This window comes from Rhinopithecus bieti, unplaced genomic scaffold (genome assembly GCF_001698545.2).
Source record: "Rhinopithecus bieti isolate Rb0 unplaced genomic scaffold, ASM169854v2 scaffold_15087, whole genome shotgun sequence".
Lineage (NCBI taxonomy): Eukaryota > Metazoa > Chordata > Mammalia > Primates > Cercopithecidae > Rhinopithecus > Rhinopithecus bieti.
The window spans coordinates 2311653-2333129 of NW_016808547.1; the positions used below are offsets into that span (position 1 = coordinate 2311653).

At 36.9% G+C, this 21477-nt stretch overlaps 1 protein-coding gene across 8 annotated transcripts in view; it reads right to left on the bottom strand.

Annotated features, from left to right (window-relative positions):
- Positions 1 to 390: 390 nt before the first annotated feature.
- ZFAND6 (zinc finger AN1-type containing 6) overlaps positions 391 to 21477 on the bottom strand; it is an 82587-nt gene continuing 61500 nt past the window's right edge. For all 8 annotated transcript variants that reach the window (XM_017886825.1, XM_017886826.1, XM_017886822.1 and 5 more), the window contains 5 exons: positions 17997 to 18167; positions 16689 to 16797; positions 15731 to 15831; positions 7597 to 7710; positions 391 to 1311 (listed from right to left, as the gene is read on the bottom strand). In XM_017886825.1, coding sequence (XP_017742314.1) covers positions 1163 to 1311; positions 7597 to 7710; positions 15731 to 15831; positions 16689 to 16797; positions 17997 to 18150 — 627 coding nt within the window. In that variant the 5' untranslated portion in view covers positions 18151 to 18167 and the 3' untranslated portion in view covers positions 391 to 1162. The remainder of the gene's footprint in view (positions 1312 to 7596; positions 7711 to 15730; positions 15832 to 16688; positions 16798 to 17996; positions 18168 to 21477) is intronic.

Sequence of the window (21477 nt, forward strand, 5' to 3'; positions counted from 1 at the left end):
ATTTGAAAACCACAGGACAAATGATCTTTCACAGGGTCTTTCTACTCGACAATTCTACAACTGCCCTGCAGCTTGAATTATACTCTTAAAATTTCTCTAATCCTACAAGAAAAAGCTTCTATTAGATGTTAATTCAGTATGACAGTGTAGAAAAGGGAATCAGACAAGGACTAAAAAATACATTTAAGTAACAGAGAGGAGTGCTTGCCTTTGAAGATATGCTGAGGTCTTCAATTCAGAGGAATACAAAATTACAATTTATGATCATTAGCTTAGTCACAAATAGATGCGAGACAAATAATGGTAGTTATCTTACAAAATGAGGAAAGCAGAAAACTAAAAGACCAAAAAATAAAATTAACTACCAGAAAGAATAAGAGAAAAAGTAACACAAGGGAACATTCTCGTTTTCCTTTTTATTTAATCAAAGACTGGTGAATAAACATAAATACAGCACGATTACTTCAGATCATTCTTCATATTGTATACACAAACCCATGAACATAATCTGAAAGAAACCTGTAGACAGCAATGAAATGCATACAGCTTTTTCTTCCCTCACTCAAAAAAAAGTTTAAACACACAAACTTAGAATCTCATCAGCACACACTCTCTTGTGACAAATGATTCAGACATAAATAGTGGGTGCAAAGAAACTATATGCTAACATATGAATAACCTTTGTTAATGAAAAAACAGAAGCAGCCATAATGATTAAGATACATTCAGTTACCAATAACTAGTTGTGCCCTAAAGGGCATTATCAAAAGAGAAATCGTGCTGCAGAGAAAAGCGATATATACATACACAATGAGAAAATAAACTGCAAGATTAATGCATGCATGTTTAATACTGGAAAATCACAGCCCTCCAAAATTTCTGCACATTTGTTATAAAAGCCCTCTGCACTCAACTAAAATTAAAATGATCTTAAAAGGATAATACTTGTAAAGTTTAAGTCTTCTCAGCCACAGAAACTGCAATGGAAATAAATGTTCAGAGTCATTTTCAAAACAAAACCAAAACAAAACCAAAACAAAAATCTATTCTTCCGATGACATGCAAGACACACTGCTCTACATTCCCAATGACTAGGAAAAAAAAAACCTCAAGTCAATTTTTAGTTTGCAGATGCTCAAGGATTTTGTATTCCAGCAGGAGTTCAAATCTTTTGGATCTTTTCGCCAACAACTACTGGATTTTCTTTTCTGATTTTCTCAGCAGCATCAGCTTTGTAATTGTAAGAGCAATTGTGTACATCTGAGTAACGGTGTACACCACAGTAAACATTTCCACACCGGCATTCAAACCCTGAAAATGGAGTAATACACATACATGAGTTGATTAAGGTCTTCGGCATACTTAATACTGAACAGCACAATATATTTAGGGCAGCAATGTAAACTAAAGAATCATTCTAAATACACTGTCTCACAAACTACATTCTTATTCACTACCTGAGAGCTTCATTTCTTGTTCCTATCTACAAACGTAGGTTTGCCCCAGTGCAAGTCTCCTCTGAGCTGGTTTCTTCACCTGTGATATGGCAACAATTACTTCTTAACAAAAACACAGTTGCAAGGTTGAAAATGTAAAACATTTTTTAAATCCAGACACTACAATGTGAGAATAAGCCCACTGTCAGAAGGCAGTCTTGGCATTTATTTAAGAAAGATCAAATAATGCCTCTGAAAGAACTGTTAACAAAGAACACAGCTTCAATATTTGCTTTACTCTGCTAACCTCCAATGGAGATGTGAACTGTACTGCGGTTGAGAAGTAAAGAGCATGGGATCTAGAATCTGACTGCCTCAGTGTGAACCTACTGACGAATAATGAAGGCAAATTCGCCTCTCTTAGCCTGAGTTTCTGCATCTGTAATTTTGGAATAATAATAAGTAAGGATTAAATGAGGAATGAATTTAATGCTGAACATATGGTAAAACACACAATAAATGCTACTTAATTTTAAGAAAATGCCTGGAGTTAAAGCCAAAATCAAGATGTAATGGGTGCGGCCAGTCTTTAAATAAAAACTGGTCCTAATCCCCCAAATTAGAATTTTATGGTATGATACAATTGTTGGAAATGGACCACAGGAATCAATATTTTAAACACTAATATTTGATGTTAACCTCCATTGCCACATTTTTAACTTCAAAGACATATTTGTAACTTAATAATAATGAATTAAAAATGAAGTAAACAACAAACAGTATTAGACTGACAAATTGGACAAGATGAAAATTACTAAATCTCACCCTTCTAATCATGAAGTCTGAGGGTTTGTGAGATTTACAAAGGCTTTTTTCTTCTTCTTCTTCTTTTTGAGACGGAATCTCACTTTGTCGCCAGGCTGGAGTGCAGTGGCACGATCTCAGCTCACCACAATCTCTGCCTCCTGGGTTGAAGCCATTCTCCTGCCTCAGCCTCCCGAGTAGCTGGGACTACAGGTGCACGCCACCACACTCAGGTAATTTTTGTATTTTTAGTAGAGACTGGGTTTCACCATGTTGCCCAGGATGGCCTAGGTCTCCTGACCTTGTGATCCGCCTGCCTCAGCCTCCCGAAGTACTGGGATTACAGGCATGAGCCACTGCGCCCAGCCCTAGAAAGGCTATCTTTAATATTAAATATATATATATTTAAATGTCTTATATGTATATATAGTGTATATATATTTGCTTATATATATTGCTTATATATATATTGCTTCTCTGGGGGCTATACACACACACACACACACACACTTTTTTTTTTTGACACAGGGTCTCACTCTATCACTCAGGCTAGTATGAAGTGGTGCAATCATAGCTCACTGCAGCCTCGACCTCCTGGGCTCAAGCAATCCTCCCACCTCAGCCTTCTGAGTAGCTGGGACTACAGGTACATGCCATCATGCTCAGCTAATTTTTAAAATTTTTTTGTAGAGACTGAGTCTCACTATGTAGTCCAGGCTGGTCTTGAACTCCTGGCCTCAGGTGATCCTCCCGCCTTGGCCTCCCAGTGCTGGGAATACAGGTGTGAGTCACTGCACTGGGCCATATTTGTATTCTTTAAATATACATGTGCTAAGGTATGGGTAAATCTGAAACATCTTTTTAAATTTTCTCTTTTAAAGATGAGGTCTCATTATGTTGCCCAGGCTGGGCTCGAATTCCTGGCCTCAAGCAATCCTCTCACCTTGGCCTCCCAAAGTGCTAGGATTACAGGAGTGGGCCACTATGCCTGATCTTGAAGTATCTTTGATATTAAACTCTAACTTCCTTTCTTTTTCATCTCCAACCCATTCCTTAACCAGAAATAATCTTCCTAAAGCAAAGCTCCGCTGAAAATCTTACCTACTGTTTTCTGTAAGTTCAATTTTTATGCAATGTATTCAGCACAATGCCTGGCACATAGTCAATAATACATTTTAACCATCTATAGCTGCAACTACTTTCCAACTAACTACAGTACAGTTGATCCTTGAAGGATGCCAGGTTTAGGCATGCAGACCCCTCTACAAGTCAAAAATCCATGTATAATTTTATGTTTCCCCAAAACTTGAGCTATTAATAGCCTATTAACCAGAAGCTTTACTGGTAACATAAATAGTTGATTAACATATATTTTGTGTTATATGTTTGTATTTTATATTATTAATATATAATGTATTCTAATAACAGTAAGCTAGAGAAAAGGAAATGTTATTAAGAAAATCACGAGGAGAAAATATATTTACTATTCATTAAGTGAAAGTCGATCATCATAAAAGACTTCATCCTTGTCTTCACATTGAACAGGTAGAAGAGGGGTTGGTCTTGCTGTCTCAGGGTTAGCAGAAGTGAAGAAGGTAAAAGGGGAGGCTGGAGATGCAGACATACTTGGTGTAACTTTATGGAAATACAATGTAATTTCTGACTTTCCTGCTTTTTTGTTTCTCTAAAAATGTTTCTACATGGTACCGACATCCTTTTTCCACCATTTGCTTTAGTTTTAGTTCTGGTATCACAGAAGAGCCCATGTTGCAAAAGAAGTGAAAAGCAGTCTTGAATAATCAGACCCCTTCTGTCAGACTGTCTAGCGTCAATTTGTTTTCTGGCACTGCTTTTCCTATGTCTTCTTCCTCACTGTCTGGCAGTGGTTTGGAAGCAGGCATCTCCATCAAGTCATCTTCTGTTAATTCTTCTGGTTTGGTGTCTATTAGCTCCTGAATGTCTCCAAGATCCCTATCTTGAAATCCTTAACCCCCAACCTTTCTTGCCATATCCACAATCTCTACCATGATTTCCATACTGTGAAGTCACGCACAACATCTGGACACAGTTTTCTCCTGCAAGAATTTGTTTCAGGCTTGATAGCTTTCACATCTTTTTCTAAACAATAATGGTATCTTCAATGGTATGATGTTCCCTCTATTGGGGTTCTCTTCCATAGCACTGACAATCTTTTCCATAGAGTACCATGTGTAATGAGCCTGAAAGGTCTTTATGACCCCTGACGTAGTGACCGAATTAGAGATGCTTCTCTGGGGGCAAGCATATCACTTCGACACCTTCAGTGCTGAACTCATGAGGTTCTGGGTGGCCAGGGGCAACTGTCCAATATCAAAACAACTTTAGGCCAGGAGCTGTGGCTCATGCCTGTAATTCCAGCATTTTGGGAGGCTGAGGTGGACGGATCACCTGAGATCAGGAGTTTGGGACCAGCTTGGCCAACGGGGTGAAACCCTATCTCTACTAAAGATACAAAGAAATTAGTTGGGCATGGTGGAGTACGCCTGTAATCCCAACTACCAGGGAGGCTGAGGCAGGAGAATCGCTTGAACCCAGGAGGAGGAGGTTGCAGTGAGCGGAGATTGTGCCACTGCACTCCAGCCTGGGTGACAAGAGTGAAACTCCATCTCAAAAACAAACAAAAAAAACAAAACAAAGCCCAACAACTTCGAAAGGCAGTCCCTTACTGGCAAGGTACTTTCTGATTTCAGGGACAAAACATTAATGTAACCAATTACGAGAAAGGGTTCATATTGTTTAGGTGTTCTTGTTGTATAACCAAAAGACTGGCCCCGCTGGTGTTTATCTTTTTCCCTTCAAGACTCGGGTTAGCAGCTTTACAGGTAAGGGCAGTCCTGATCATAAACCCAATTGCATTTGCGCAAAACAGTAAAGTTAGACTATCTCTTCCTGCCTTAAGTACTAGTATTCACTTTTCTTCCTTATTTATAAATGTCTTTGTGACCTTTTTCTTTCAGAATAGGGCACTTTTGTCTGCATTAAAAACTTGTTCAGGCAGATACTCTTTCTCCAACAACTTTATATAGTTTGGAAACTTTCTTAAAGTAGTTTGGGAACCCGCTGCCTCTTTTTTGGCAGAAGCTGTTTCTCCTGTTATCTTGACTTTTTTTAAGCCAAACCTTGTTCTAAAATTACCAAACCAGCCAGGTGGGGCAGTTCCAATCTATAATCCCAGCACTTTGGGAGGCTGAGGTAGGCAGATCACCTGAGGTCAGGAGTTTTTGAGACCAAACTGGCCAATGTCGTGAAACCCTGTCTCTACTAAAGAAATACAAAAATTAGCCAGGCATGGTGGCACACAACCTGTAATCACAACTACTTGGGAGGGTGGGGCAGGAGAATTGCTTGAACCCAGGAGTTGCAGTGAGCCAAGAGAGTGCCACTGCACTCCAGTCTGGATGACAGAGCAAGACTCCATTTCAAAAAAAAAAAAAAAAAAAAATCAAACTATCCTTTGCTGGCATTGAAATCTCCAGTTTTAGAATCTAAAAGTTGTCACGTAATGACTTCACTTTTTCTTCAATCATAGTATGCCTTTCTTTACAGCAATCCTGCACCCACATAAAAGCTGCCTTGTCAATACAAAATAAAAAGGTATTGCACAAAAAAGTACAAGGTTTTTGTGCCTGCTGGCATAGCTGCAGAGACGGCTTCACAAATTTCCTTTTTTTTAAAACAATAATCCTTACAATGAATTCATTTATACTGAAATGGCAGACATCATTCATTTTGACTTGAAATGGCAGAATAGCAGCTGCAGACATTAATCTATGGTAATACCAAGCAATTCAACTTTTTCTTGTAATGTCAGACTTTTCTCTTCTTCTTGGGAGCACTTCCAGTATCACTAGTGGCACTTTGTACGAGTCTTATGGTATTATTCAAAGTTTACAGTATGGTATTAAACACGATGAAAAATACATGAGAACCATAAGAGATTACCTTTTACTGTGGTAGGCAATTTACTACAGAGACAAACTGCTGAAACAGAGGTGATCAGTGACGATTAAAATGCATAGCATTTTAAGTGGATACTTGCAGCACCTGAACTCACTGCAATAGCAATAGGAGGTGGCTATGAAATTATTAGAGAAGTACAGTATATACTACAGTAACTTTTTGCCACTATCGCTTAATACTGCTTTACATTTGTTTACATTTTTCGACTGAATGGCTTCATGTATGATCTGCATTTGTATAAGCAAGTTTTGATAAAATTTTAATTTTTTTACCAGATTTGTGCATATTTTGTGGTAGCAAATGATAAAATACACAAGTATCTACACATGTTTTACACATTCAAGACTTGTCTAACTTTTCTTAATAAAAACATATATTTCTAGGCTATACAGTTCATCTGTGAGTTTTTTCCAATTTGCGCAAATCTCCAAAAAATTTTCCAATATATTAGAAAAAACTATAAGTGAACCCCTACAACAGTCCCATGTTGTTCAAGGGTCAACTGTATATGTTTTTAGTCTTATTTCTTTATTCCTGTTGGATTGCAGTACACAACACTCTTGTTCACATATTATGTGCTATTCAGCAACATTCCCCTATTTATGGTTCCTGCACATGCCCTATTCATTTTCTTCAAGTTATTCTTTCTGCCTGAAATGCCCCTATTTCCATCAATTATAGGTCCTACTCACTGTTCAAGACACGCTGAAACATTCTGCCTTCATGATCCTTTCCTTGCTGGGCCTCTAAGAACCACCATTTTTAATTGTAAATTAGTTACTCTCATCCCTGAATTCCCAGAGCAATCTGACTGCACTTCATGTACTTTCTTTGCTAAATGCTTTTGAACATTTTTTTCTCCCTCCCACCACCATCTGCATCTGATAGCTATGTTACAGTAGCCAACATATATTGATTACTTACTGTGTGGCAGCACTGGGCTGGGCTAACTGCTTACATGTCTTAACTCACTGAACCCACACAACAATGTATGGTTAGCCCTATTTTATATACAGAAAGTACTTCCAGTTTACTAAGTACTTCAAAATATTCTCTCCTTGAAAGCAGGAGCCACATCTTTGACCTTTCACAGAATCTGGCACACTAACCTTACTTGTCTAATATTTCTAAATTCAACTGAAATAAACTTTTTTTTTTCTTTAAAAAAGCTATTCATTTCACTTTTAGGTGTATAATCAAAGCTATTTTTATTTCCTTAAGAAAATTCAGAAGCTGAAGTATATCCAGTATTAGCTCTCAAGGGAACAGGAACAATCTTAATTGAAGTCAATAATAGTAAGCTATGCATTACTATAAAACAGTATCTTAATTTTAAACATCTGATTTAGGTCCTTACCAGTAAGTCCCACTTTCTTCCTGCACATGAAACAGCGATTCTTTTTTTGTTTTGGTTTTTCAAGAGACTTGCTTTGCTCTTCAGATGGCTGCTGTGCCGTGTCTGATACTGAAGCTGACAAAAATAGGAAGGTGGCAAAATTTAATTATTCTGTAAGATTTTGCTATTCCTTATCTCACCCCCCCAGTCTATCATTCAGAGGATACTGATGAATTAACTAGCACAGGAAACTAGTCATTTAATTACAAGGTTGTTTACAAAAATATGACCCCTTTTTGTTAAATTTATGTATAGAAAATGCATAAATAATGCATTTCTATCTAGAAAATAATCTAGAACATGTAATGATATATTAACAGTGGTTTTACAGACTTTCTTCTTTAGGTTTTAACTGTATTTTCTAATTTTTCTAGTAACTACATATTTAATCAATAAAAGGCACATAAACAAATACTACTTGAATATTCTAAGGGAGTGTGCAAGAAAATAGCCATATGCATACTTCTTAATATTGTTCGGGGTCAGAATGACATAGGTTTCTCAGAGAACAAGGAGGGAAAAGGTGAAACCAAGATTCTGTGGAATATTAAGTATGTTTAAAGTTCCCAGAATGTTTCACATAAAGCACTTTAAATGTTAGACATAAGGCAAATTGAAGCAAAGAAGCTTTAAAATGTTATAAGATAGTAAGTTGATGCATTTATGTATGGAAACCAAAGCCAGATTTACAAAGATTTGGGTTAAATTACTGCTCTGAAATCTTAACATGACTCCCTCCCGTTGCTAACCACTCTGGCCCTCATAAACGCTGCTGCCAGAGTCAGAATCATGTAATATGACCTTGCAGACATGTCATTTTGCTCTAAAATGGTGGAATTTGCCATGGATCAAATTCTTAACCTCTTCAGTTTCATCACCAGCTAGACTTTCCCCAGAAATCCACTCTCCATTAATCTACACTGGGAATACGCCATGTACCTTTGCTCACACTTCTTATAATCTATTCCAAAGGGTTTCCTTTTTTTCCCCATTTGATCTAGGTCCTCTTCTTTTTCAAGATCAAGGTCAAATACCCTTTCCTTATCTCAATTCTCTGTAGCTTCTCACTCTGATTTTCCTTAACACCTTTCCAAACACCGGATACCTCACAAGTTCCCTCTTCCATCCATGCTTCACACATTGCACCCAATCATGTGCCTTAAGTGAAAATCTAATGGTGTTCCCTCTGATACTTAGAATTCTTCAATGGCTCCCAACTAACTCCCAGGATAAAGCCCAGAGGTCTTTCATGATTTTCTTCATCCTTCTTTCTCTAGCCTCATCTCTCACTATTCCTCAATGGTACTCCATGATTCAGCCATACGGAAGTACTTGCAGTTTCCCTGGACGTATCAAATTCTCTTGCCTCTGGGCTCTTGGGTAAGTTGTGATTTCCATACAAAATACTCTTTCTATGCCCCTTCTGTCCCTCTTTTTACCAGGCTAACTCTAACTTGTTTTTCTTGTTTAAACTTACATAATCAGCTCTTCCTCCACTGCCTCTCCCACAACTTTGGGGTGGGAAACCCTACTATGTATAGCACTTTTCATATTAAAATTCCCTCACTGGCTTAACCTGGTTTAACTTTGAATTCTTTGACAGGAGACATCTGTCCTATTTATCCCATTATCAGTGCCTATCCCAGTGTTTCCAACCACATAGCAGGCACTCAACAATAAGTATCTGTTGAACTGAATTACTTACCTACATGTGCCTCATTTCCCCAACTACACTGTAAGGCCGTTGAGAAGAAGGATGGTTACCTTATTCCCCATCTGAATCTCCAGTCCCATCACAGTGAACGACACATAATACATGCTCAGACATTTACTGTGACTCTAACCTGCTTATGTTAACATCATTATCTCATATTTTAACAAAAGATGACAAAAGGCAAATACCACAAACAAGTAAATGTGTGCTAATGACAAACTCTATAGCATGTTACTCCACTCAGACATGCTGAAACCAGACAGGAGACAGTTCTAGTAATACCCTGTGAACATATTATTTTTGAAACAGAATACAGACACATCAAACCTTTTATTTTCAATGAATAAACATTCCTAGAATGTAAGCTCCAAGAGGGCAGGGGCTGAGTATCTTGTTTACTGTTTATCCCCAGCTCCTACAACAGTATCAGATAAGCCTATCTGGCTATGCATATAAACTAAAAAACAGCTTAGTTTGCAATCAGAAATGAACCTATTGTATTTATTGGTTTTGAAATCTATAAGCCATAATATCTAACCTGTTCTCCAAAAACAGTCTGATATTCAAAAAGACCCATTTAATGGCAGTAACACTATCACAAGATTATAGTTTTAACAAAACTGGTTTAACTACTGAGACACAAATTTGAATGGGAACTGGAAATGGAGAAGTGAAAATACATCTATCTTCTACGCATACAAATGCTACTGCATATCTCAAAAGACATTTCACAGTTTTAACCCTAAAGCCCCAAAGGTGGCGAATGGTTTCTTTTTAACTGAGGCAAATGCACAGTCTTTATAGTGAAGGATCGGAAGGCTATTTAAAAGCTTATATGCTACAGCTAAAATGTGGGACCAATAAATGTTGATTGATTATGTACCCATGAGGCTAAGGTAACCTCAGCTTACCTGAAACTAATAGCTGACAACCTGAATTTCAACAGTCACCAACCAAATGAATTCACGGACAAGATGATATAGTACTATTTTTAAAAGTCTATGATTCCCAGAAATTATCCAGTTTCCTCAGTTTTTATGTGAGTTTCAAGACCAAAGAATACCTTATCAAATTCCAAACAACCTTTCTAGCTTTAGTTTCAACATATAACTGCCTGAACTGCCCACTTCAGCAACGGGTCTTTTCACTCTTTCTCAAATTTCATTTTTCCTACCTATATGCATTTGCACTCACAAGTTATCCTCCAGCAAAAGCTGTCTTGGGGTGGTGAGGAAATATAATTCACATACCATAAAATTCACCCTTTAAAAAGTATACAATTCAGTGGTTTTTATTATATTCACAAAGTTATAAAACCATCACCACTATCTACTTTCAGAACATTTAAGTCACATTAAAGGAAAACTCTACTCATTAGCAATTACTCCCCACTTCCCAGTTTCTGGCAACCACTAATCTTTCTGTATGACTAGCCTATTTTAGACATTCTATATAAATAAAGTCATACAACATGTAGCCTTTTGTACCTAGCTTCCTTTATTCAGCATATTTTCAAGGATCATTCATGCTGTGGCATGTATCAGAATATCCTTTCTCTTTGTGGCTGAATATTCTACTATATGGATATACCACATTTTTTAAATCCAATCATCTATTTACAGCCATCTGAGTAGTTTCTATTTATTACGGATAATGCTGCTACGAACATTTGTGTACAAGTTTTTGTGTGGACATACATTTTCAATTCTCCCAGGAATCAAGAGCAAAATGCTGGGTCATATAACAATTCTTTTTAATTTTTTGTGGAGCTAGCAGATTGTTTTCCAGAATATCTGGCATCATTTGAAACCCCCACCAAGGCAGGAGGGCTCCAGTTTTTCTACATCCTTGACAATACTTAGTCATTGATTAGAGCCACGTGAGTGGGTATGAAGTGGTGCCTTATGACTTCCATTTCCCTAATATTTGATGATGTTGAGTTTTTTTTTTTTTTTTTTTTTTTGAGATGGAGTCTTGCTCTGTTGCACAGGCTGGAGTGCAGTGGCACAATCTCAGATCACTGCAACCTCCACCTCCGAGGTTCAAGCAATTCTCCTCTGCCTCAGCCTCACAAGTATCTGGGACTACAGGCGCATGCCATCACGCCCTGCTAATTTTCGTATTTTTAGTAGAGATGGGGTTTTACCATGTTGGCCAGGCTGGTCTCCAACTCCTGACTACAGGTGATCCGCCTGCCTCGGCCTCCCAAAGTGCTGGGATTACAGATGTGACCCACTGTGCCCGGCCCTGTTGAGCATCTTTCAATGTGTTTACTGCAAACTTGTATATATTTTCTGGAGCAATGTCTATTCAAATCCTTTGCTTATTTTTAAAATGGGTTTTCTGTTGTTGAATTGTAATTATTTCTTTATGTATTCTTATCACATATATGATTTGCAAGTATTTTTCTCTCATTCTATAGGCTGGTTTTTCAATCTTATTTTTTGAGAGAGGGTCTCGTTCTGTCACCCAGGCTGAAGTGCAGTGGTGCGTTAACAGTTCACTGAGGCCTCAACATCCCAGGCTCAAGTGATCCTCCCACTTCAGCCTCCCTCCCCAGTAGCTGGGACTACAAGCGAGCACCACCACACTCGGCTATTTTTTGTACAGACGGGGTTTTGCCATGTTGCCCAGGCTGGTCTCAAACTCTTGAGCTCAAGTGATCTGCCCACCTTGGCCTCCCAACGTGCTGGGATTACAGGCATAAATCACTGCGCCTAGCTGTTTTTCCACTCTTTTAAGTGAAAATCTTTATTTTGATGTAGCTCAATTTATCTATCTTTTCTTTGGTTGCTGGTGGTTAAGGTGTCATATCTAAGAAACCACTGCCTAAACCAAGATCACAAAAATTTATACCTGTTTTAAGAGTTTTATAGTTCTCTTATATTTGTTTCAGGTCTTTGATGTATTTCGGGTGAATTTTTGCATATGGTATGAGGCAGGAGTCCAATTCATTCTTTTGAATGTGAATATGAGGTTGTTCCTGAATCATTTGTTTAAAAGATTATTCTTTTCCCATCAAATGATTTTGGCACCATTGTTGAAAGTCAATTGCCCATAAATATAATAAGAGCTTATTTCTGGACTCTCAATTCTATTCCACTTACCTTTATGACTATCCTCATGCTGGTACAACACAGTCTTGATTACTGTAGCTTGTATTCAATTTTGAAGCCAGTAATTGTTAGTCCTCCAACTTTGTTCTTTTTCAAGATAGCTTTGGCTATTCTCACTCATTCTTTAGAATCAGAAGAACTGCCTGATTTTTTAAACCTATACAGCCTTCCTAAATCAGTCCAAAGAGACTGTTCCCCCTCTGATTTCTTGAACCAATGATTTGACAATTCAGCTTTGTATAAAGTCAGAAACCCCCAGAGTAGGAAAGAGCCTGAGAATTCTAGTTCATCCTGCCACTTAGCACAGAATTCCCCTCTATACGTTCCCTAACATCAACTCATTTTTCCTAGAATGCTTCAGTGATGTAGACCTTACCAGCTTAACATATGACATCATTCTAGTGTTGGAAAGCTTCAAAATTCTCTTACTCTAGGCCTCCTACAACTCCCAAATCACTTAGGCAATATAAAGAATACCTTCTGCAGCTTACAAAGCTCATCCAACCTCCATTATCTCAGTATCTTTTAATACCCGGTAAGAGGGACATACTTATCATTCTCTTTTAAGAGTAATGAAAGTAAGGCTCAGTGAAGTTAAGCAGGCATATCAAGATAGGAAAACAGAACTTATGAATCCAAATTCAGTATTTTTCTACTATGACTCAAGATCTGAGGGACTAAGAGGTTGACCAAATTTAAGCGTATTCTACAACAATTTTAGAGTGTACCAAAATGCTTCAATTATAGTTTTCTTTTAACCTAAAAGTCATCTTTTTTTTAAAGTATTAACTTGTAAGTACCTTTAAAACCTAAGTACCTTTAAAAGTACCTAAGTACTTTTAACCTAAAATCATTCAAATCATGTACGAAAAATGGGGCCTATACAATTTCTCCTAATATGGCATCAGGACCACCTTTTGAAGTGATATACTCAGGGCTAAGTGGAGAAAACAGTATTGTTTTCCATATACCACAAATGTAAATAAAAACACTTTTATACACAAATGGTATAAAAACACTTCATATGTATTATGATAGTCTGCCAATCTATGACCTTTATTCTTTGTCAGACTTCTGTAAGTACTATTGTATTCTTAAGCTTTATACATTTTTTTCACCGCCAACATTTTAAAATTTGTTCTATCATAAGACATAAAGAACATCTTCATGATTAGCATCCTGTTTTCTTCCTTCCTATCTCTGTCAAAACTGCTCAAAACTGTCATGTAATCTTTGCTTCTTGAAATTATCCTTCGGCAACTATGACCCAAAACTAACCAGGATCTAGATGGTTTCTTCCTCAGCTCCTTTGCTGGCTCATCCTCCTGCTTACCCCCTTGTGTTTAAACTCTTCATTTTTCAACCTATGACAAGGGCTTCTAAATTTCAGGCATAATACCGACTACTACACACACTTAAATACCTACTACCTATACAATCTCCAAATGAGCTTTTTTCAACTTTGAAATTTGATCATTTAAAACTCACTATACCTAAAACTTTGTCTAACCAAATCACCTTGTTCAGCTTCCCTATCTAAAAAGCAACTAACTACACCGCTGCCACTATGATAAAACTGAAAGCTTTGACAATACCCTTGTCTCATTTCCTATGTCTGGTAAATAACTAAATCTTGAGATTTCTTATTCATTTATTTACTGAGAGTCTTACTCTGTCGCCCAGGCTGGAGGGCGGTGGCATGATCCTGGATCACTGTAACCTCTGCCTCCCAGTTCAAGCAATTCTCATGCCTCAGCCTCCCGAAAAGCTGGGACTACAGCTGTGTGCCACCACGCCCAGCTAATTTTTTGTATTTTTTGTAGAGATGGGGTTTTCCCTTATTGCCCAAGCTGAGCTTGAACTCCTGAGCTCAGGCAATCCGCCCACCTCAGCCTCCCAAAGTGCTAGGATTATAGGCATGAGCTACCATGACCAGTCTTTTCCTTATTTCTTTAAAAATATTCCTCATTTCTGCCCTTCCTTAAATGTTTTGATGTAACTAAGAAATAAAAATTACTCACTTAAAACATTTATGAATTTATCACAATATGCTAGATGGAATAGAATATTTATGTTGACCACACAGTATATTCTTTCATTACAGCAAAATCTACACAAACAAGCAAATTGGGTCAAGTATTTGCTGGGTATGGAAAAAAAAAAAAAAAGCAAGAGGAATTACCTAGCTTATTTAAATGTATTTAATTCTTGAGACCGGGGGTGGGGGATGTGCTCTGGCGCCCACCCAGGCTGGAGTGCAGTGACATGATCATGGCTTACCGCAGCCTGGAATTCCTGGGCTCAAGCAATCCTCCCACCTCAGCTTCCTGAGTAGTTGTGACTATAGGTATGTGCCACCTCACCTGGCTAATTTTTTGTTGTCCAGGCTAGTCTCAAACTCCCAGACTCAAGTAATCCTCCTGCCTCAGTCTCTCAAGTAGGTAGGACTATAGGCACAAGCCACTGTGCTTGGCCTAAATTAAAAATTTAGCAAACTTAAACTAGGATTGGCAGATGTATCTGTTACCATCACGTGAACACCACGTGCAATGAAGTTTCACTGGTAAATCATCCCACAGGTAGAATGACACACTGCTCTTCATTAGGCTTATCTTTCCAGACATCTTTCCTTATTACCACGTTACTTCCACACACTGCTAGAATACAAACTAAGCAGAGATTTAATAGCCTTCTAAATGGCCTACTCCGCATTCTCTCTCCCTACTACAAAAGCCTTCCTACAAATTTTCAAGTCTTCCTAGATCATTTTGAGCTACATAATGGGGATATGAAGAGCATGGGCAAGAACACGATAGATACCATGCTGTGAATACAAGCAACTGAATGTGACTACCGCATACATGGGGAAGAAGGGGCAGAACTGCCAGGCAAGATGGACACAGTCTCTCAGATAATGAGTTAAAACACAAAAGAAAGATATTCCCCTCAAACCAGCAGCCCCAGTTTTCTTAGAGAGTAGTATTTAGACTGAACCGGCCAAAATAGTAAAGGAGAACAGTTCATTTAATGATATTTTCACAATAAATTTTGAATTTGCAACGTTTATGCTGATGATAAAATTACATGTAAGTGTGAAATGGCTCCCCAACATGTTAATTAAATACTTAAAAATATAAAGATTGTGTTCATAGGGAAAACAGAAAACTATGTATTTTAAGCTGGCAGTTTTTTTATACATGCACCTAGGATAGCGTCTGGCCTATAACACTCAAATAACAAAATACATGCTAGCTCATATACAAACCCTGCAGATCTTCTGTTTCAGGTACTGCTTTGTCCACAGATGTACTGTCCAATTGAGAAGATGCTACAGATTCTGATAAAAGTGACTGATTTGATACAGAGCTAGAAAAGCAAAACATTTCATTTTAAAAGGTGATCTCTACACATGAATATTAACTAATGTGACACAGTAAAAGTTCAACGTATCTAAGTAGATGATTAAGATGAGAACACAGAGGTACTTTTTTTTAACAACATAATCATAGAGCTTTAAAACTAGAGACCAATTTGAATCAGAATTTTACTGCCTTTGTGTATTTCAAGTACCACATTAATCCACTAAATGAAAACTAGCATGACAAAGACATGCTTAAAGAACCCTAAGACAAAGCTGTAAATGATATTCCAGCCTAGTAAAACTGAACATCTCCTATCATGAATTGGAAAAAAGAAACCCTAGTGTAGGAACTTAATACAGTGGTTCCTAACAGCAGAATAAAAATGAAACCAGTATTGCTGTATGCAGGCTTCTAAATGATGTGACTTCAGAGTTAAAAATATATATATATACAGTACAATATAAACAAATATGAGTACTACACCATGATATTAAACAAAGATAATGTGTGACAAGACTGTATTTTTTTTAATACAAGGTAGTAATACTTGCAGAATAAGACTAACATTTCACTTAACATGCTTCCAAAGGACTTCAGGAGTAGGTCAGGATATATTATGAGAAAGAAGACACAAAAGATGCCTGAAAAGAAATCTAAGACTTAAACGATAACCCACGATTCCCCCAAGGTAAAAGCAAGAAATCGCTTTTTCTAACTAGTTATAATCAGACAGATAAAATTTTAGGCCAGTTAATCTAAAAGTAGCTTTATGCAGTTTTCCTCATTAGAATTCATCAAACACAGAATATACTCTTTAGTTTTTATTGGCATTCCCACTATAATTCAGACACTACATCCTACCTTGGCTGCATAGATGAAGATGTAGAGTCTAACGTTGACTGGGCTTCTGGGACACTGCCATCTGTGCATTGAACTGGTAAAGATTCAGACAGACTACTGACAGAGGTTGCTGTAACAGTACCACATTTCCTATTAGTGATTCTATATGCTAATAAGCAGTCTAAGACCTTATCTAAAAAAATCAAAATCCATTTTCCACAGAACACAGTATAGAGATTTTCTTTTAATATGTAGTATGTTGGTTCATTATTTTTACTTAAAATTTTTTCAATGGTTTGCCAGTGAAAAATATGTTAATTTTAAACCAAGAAGGAAACCATATACAAGTTGTATACATTAATAAACTCCTATTTCTTAGGACTGAATAGCATCCAAGCCCAAATTCTTTAACTCAAAAACATCTTCCAAGTACTACAGTACAAATGAGATATTTAAATAAGATGACACAGCAGTGAAGAATATAGGTTCAGAATTAAAATCTATGCTCAGTACATTAGGTTACACATGTAGATGATTTAATTTTGAAACAGTTTATACTCATTTGATCTTAGCCTTAAGAAAATTTGGAGTTTTAGTTAAACGGTTGTAGGTTTTGGCTTGAACAGAAACAGACAAGATCTCATATACAATATTAAATGAACTAATAGCCTACACTTTCATTAACCACAAAAATCTATATATGCAGGCATTAACCTACATGAAAACTATCCTAAATGAATAAACACTTCCTATTTTGCAAAGCTTACACTCAGAATTCTCATGATCCTTCTTACACAACTACTGAAACAAAAGACCAAGAATATCCTTTGACACAAAAACGCATAAAAAACCCTAATGAACTGGGGTTGAATATCCCTTACTATGAGTTAATCCACAATACTACACCTTCCTAATGGAGTAAAGCTTCCTCTAAAGTCCACTGGGCTGTGGTTATCAATAATCCACTCTTTCAACAACTACTTGAGCTGTAAAAGTCACACCAGATAAAAGAACCCAGGTTCTTTTATCACTCTCTTACCTTACTTTCCAAGACACTTGAGGTGTCCCCTCTATTTTCATAATGTAATAGAATTCCGCAGCCACAGCAAGTAAGATTATGGTATGAATTTACAGTATTTTCAATGAGTGATGATACTCATTCCTAACTCCTCACTACTGATTATAATCAGAATGTGTAATGAGAAATTTTACTGATATGAATATGGTAATATAAATACAATGTGAGAGCAGAAAAAGGTATTGGGTATACTGAACTATCCACTTGTATTTCATTTACGAATACAGATGGGTTTTACTAGAATTACTTACCAGGTGGGCTTATTCTACCATTACTACTATTCTGTCTTTGAAGATGTTCTTTATAGCATACTGAACACATGCCATTTGTACGAGGGTTTCCATAAAATCCGCAGCCAGTGGAACAAAGCATAGGCACTTGGCTGTGATTAGTTTCTTGAGCCATGTTCCTCCGTTGCACACCTGAAATTTACATAAAATTAGCAAGGAACACAGACACAAAACTTCCAGTCACACATTATCCAAATCTGCTTTATAAGATAAAGAAAAAAAACCCACATATACCAAACTACTCTATATAACTGAACCAAGACATAGGGCTAAAGGAGAGGAAAATATAAAAACCAAAAGGACACATACTGAACTTTTTATCTCCAACCCACTCTACATAAGCAAGTCTGTACAGGCTCAGAAAGTACAAAGAACTCCTAGAGAAAGAAATTTGTTTTGAAGACTCTACCCCCAGAAGGTTAAGGATAACTCATTAAGTCTAGCTCAGGTTTGGACCCTCCTAGTAATAAGAGATATACATGGTAAGTTGTGATGTATGTTATACTATTTAATTTCTAAGCATTTAAACTTTTGCTGGAAGTTCATGTGCTAATGTGTGTTATTTATTCTGTTTTAAAAGCATTTCACATAGTATCATGTCTGGTGAAGATATGAACAACTGGGCTGAATGCTTGTAAAATGATAATAAATTGGTTCAATCTTTTGGAAAGCAAGTTAGCAATTCACTTCAAGAACCCTATAAAAGACAAATATTGCTATCTGAACCAGTCATTCCCCTTTAAAGGTCTTCAACAAAATGACTAGAGTATAATCAGAAAAATAATAATAAAATATAAGGGATGTGCTTCACAGCGTATTTATAAATTTTATAAACTGATAATAACATTAGAATGTATGCAGTTTTTTTTTTTAAAGCATGATATATATTAATGACAAAAGTTATGCTGTCATTAAAATATTTTAGAATACTTTTGATGGAGGGAAATATACTGGTAATAAATGAAAAGGCACAATATGAAATGTGTATACAATATTTTGCCAATTAGGAAAAAAGCAGCATCCATTAATCATCAAAAAGGACAGTAATGAACATATCCCAGGATGGTGAAGCTAGTGTTTTCCCTGATTTGTACCTTTACTTATAAAATTCTCTAAAATGAAGATATTCTTGCCTAATTGGTGGAAATTTTTATTTTTTTTAATATTTAAAACTAAAAAATATTAAAAACTAACAGGACAGAGGCATTAGTCAGACAGGCAAGTGAGGCTGGGACTGAGGGAATTGTTTGGGAACCACATGAAAGCAATAATCAATTACAGCAGATGGAAGAACCCCATGTGCCATTTCTCCCATAAAGCAATTGGTTCTTTGGCATGAATAACATGACAGACGGTACTAACAGGCTTTCTTTCTTATTAAAAAACAGCAATCTCCTAAGTGAAGGTTACTCTGAAATGGGTGTATATGTATTACAGATGAGTTTATTTTCAAAGATCATGAAGAATGAGACTAACCAAAGAAGGAAAATGTTTTGCCACTGAAATTTCCTTGAACTGGTAAATACCCAAGGAAAGCATTCATGGTTTATTGTTACCAACTAGATTTTTCTTCCCCTACATTATCTGAAGACCGCTGATGGGTAGTGAGGATTTATACATATTTCAGAATCAATAGCAATAATGCACTTGACTGAACTACAAAACAAGACAGCAGGCTTAGCATTTGCCTTAAAAAAAAAAAAAGTCCTAAAACTGTTGCGGATAGTTAAACCTTTAGCCTATGAATACAATTTGGGATTCTGGCAAGCATCTTTCTTATTCCGTGATGACGAGTCATTTCAGAATCCCATCTTTGCCACCTTTCTTTTTTATAAATGCTACTTTAGAACCCTCTTTCTTCTACAGCCCTGTAAAATATATATATACACATATATACACACACACATCAAATTAAAAAATAACAATGACAGTATAGAAATGCTAATGTCAAACATCTTTGGGTTTTTTCCCTTTTTTGCCTGTTTTGTGAAGAATACTGGTCTGCAGCTTTCTATGTTTATCTGATTTTGGTATCAGAGTAATTGCTCAAGGTCATGTAGTTAATAAGTGATGGAGGCCAGGCGCGGTGGCTCACACTTGTAAGCCCAGCACTTTGGGAGGCCGAGGCAGGCGGATCACGAGGTCAGGAGATTGAGACTATCCTGGCTAACACGGTGAAACTCCGTCTCTGCTAAAATTACAAAAAAATTAGCCAGGTGTGGTGGCGTGTGCCTGTAGTCCCAGCTACTCGGGAGGCTGAGGCAGGAGAATCACTTGAACCAGGGAGGCAGAGGTTGCAGTGAGCAGGGGTCACACCACTGCAACCCAGCCTGGGCAACAGAGCAAGACTCCGTCCCTAAATAAATAAATAAATAAGTGATGGAGCTGGGATTATACATCACATACACACACACACACACACACACACACACACACACACACACACACACACACAAAACACCTGGAATGAATCCCAGCTCCATCACTTATTAAGTCATCAATAATTCTCAAAGTATGGTTCACATACCCCTACAGAGGTCAAAATTGTTTTCATAATACTAGTGAGTTATTTGCCTTTTTCACCATATGGACATGAGCACAAATTTTGCTATAGCAATTGTGGGGAAAAAAAAAAAAACACCTGAAGCCTTATCAAGGAGCCAAATCAAAGCAGTGGCACCCAACTGTACTAGCAGTCAATTCTTCATCACCATGCTCTCACAGTAAAAATTATCAATTTTACTAAATCTTGACCCCGAATACACATCTTATTAATATTTTATGTGACAAACTGGGAAGCATGCATGAAGCACTCCTGTTGTGTAAAACAGTATAAAGACTGAAGTAAAAGCACTGTGCAATTGTTTGAGTTGTGAGCTGACTGAATTGCCTTTTTCATGGAATATGTTTTTTATTTGAAAGAATGACTAATAAACTGGTTAAGACTTGAGTATTCAGCAGACATTTTTGAAAATGAACAAAGTGCACTCATCACTTCAAACATCTAATAGTATTTGTCATTAAAGACAACAGTCAAGTGAAAAAAACCTTGACAAGTATCTCCAATTTTCTGAGAGTTCTGATAAGATTCCCGGTGATATTAATGAAATGTGATTAGTTGATATGGTATCAATATTTGAAATATCATCATAAGACAGTGAATCAAGTATTTTCTCAGCAACCAATGTTGGTTGCTTAGCAAGAAATAGTAAGAAATTACTCATGAACAGAAGATCCATTCAAAGTGAAAGGCCATGAATTTTAATGTAACAGGACAAAAAGTTTTATATCGGGGTGTCCAATCGTTTGGCTTCCCTGGGCCACAGTGGAAGTATTGTCTTAGGCCACACATAAAATACACTAATACTAATGAAATACTAAAATAGATAAATAAATAAATTAAATAAATAAATAAATAATGTTTTAAGAAAGTTTATGAGTT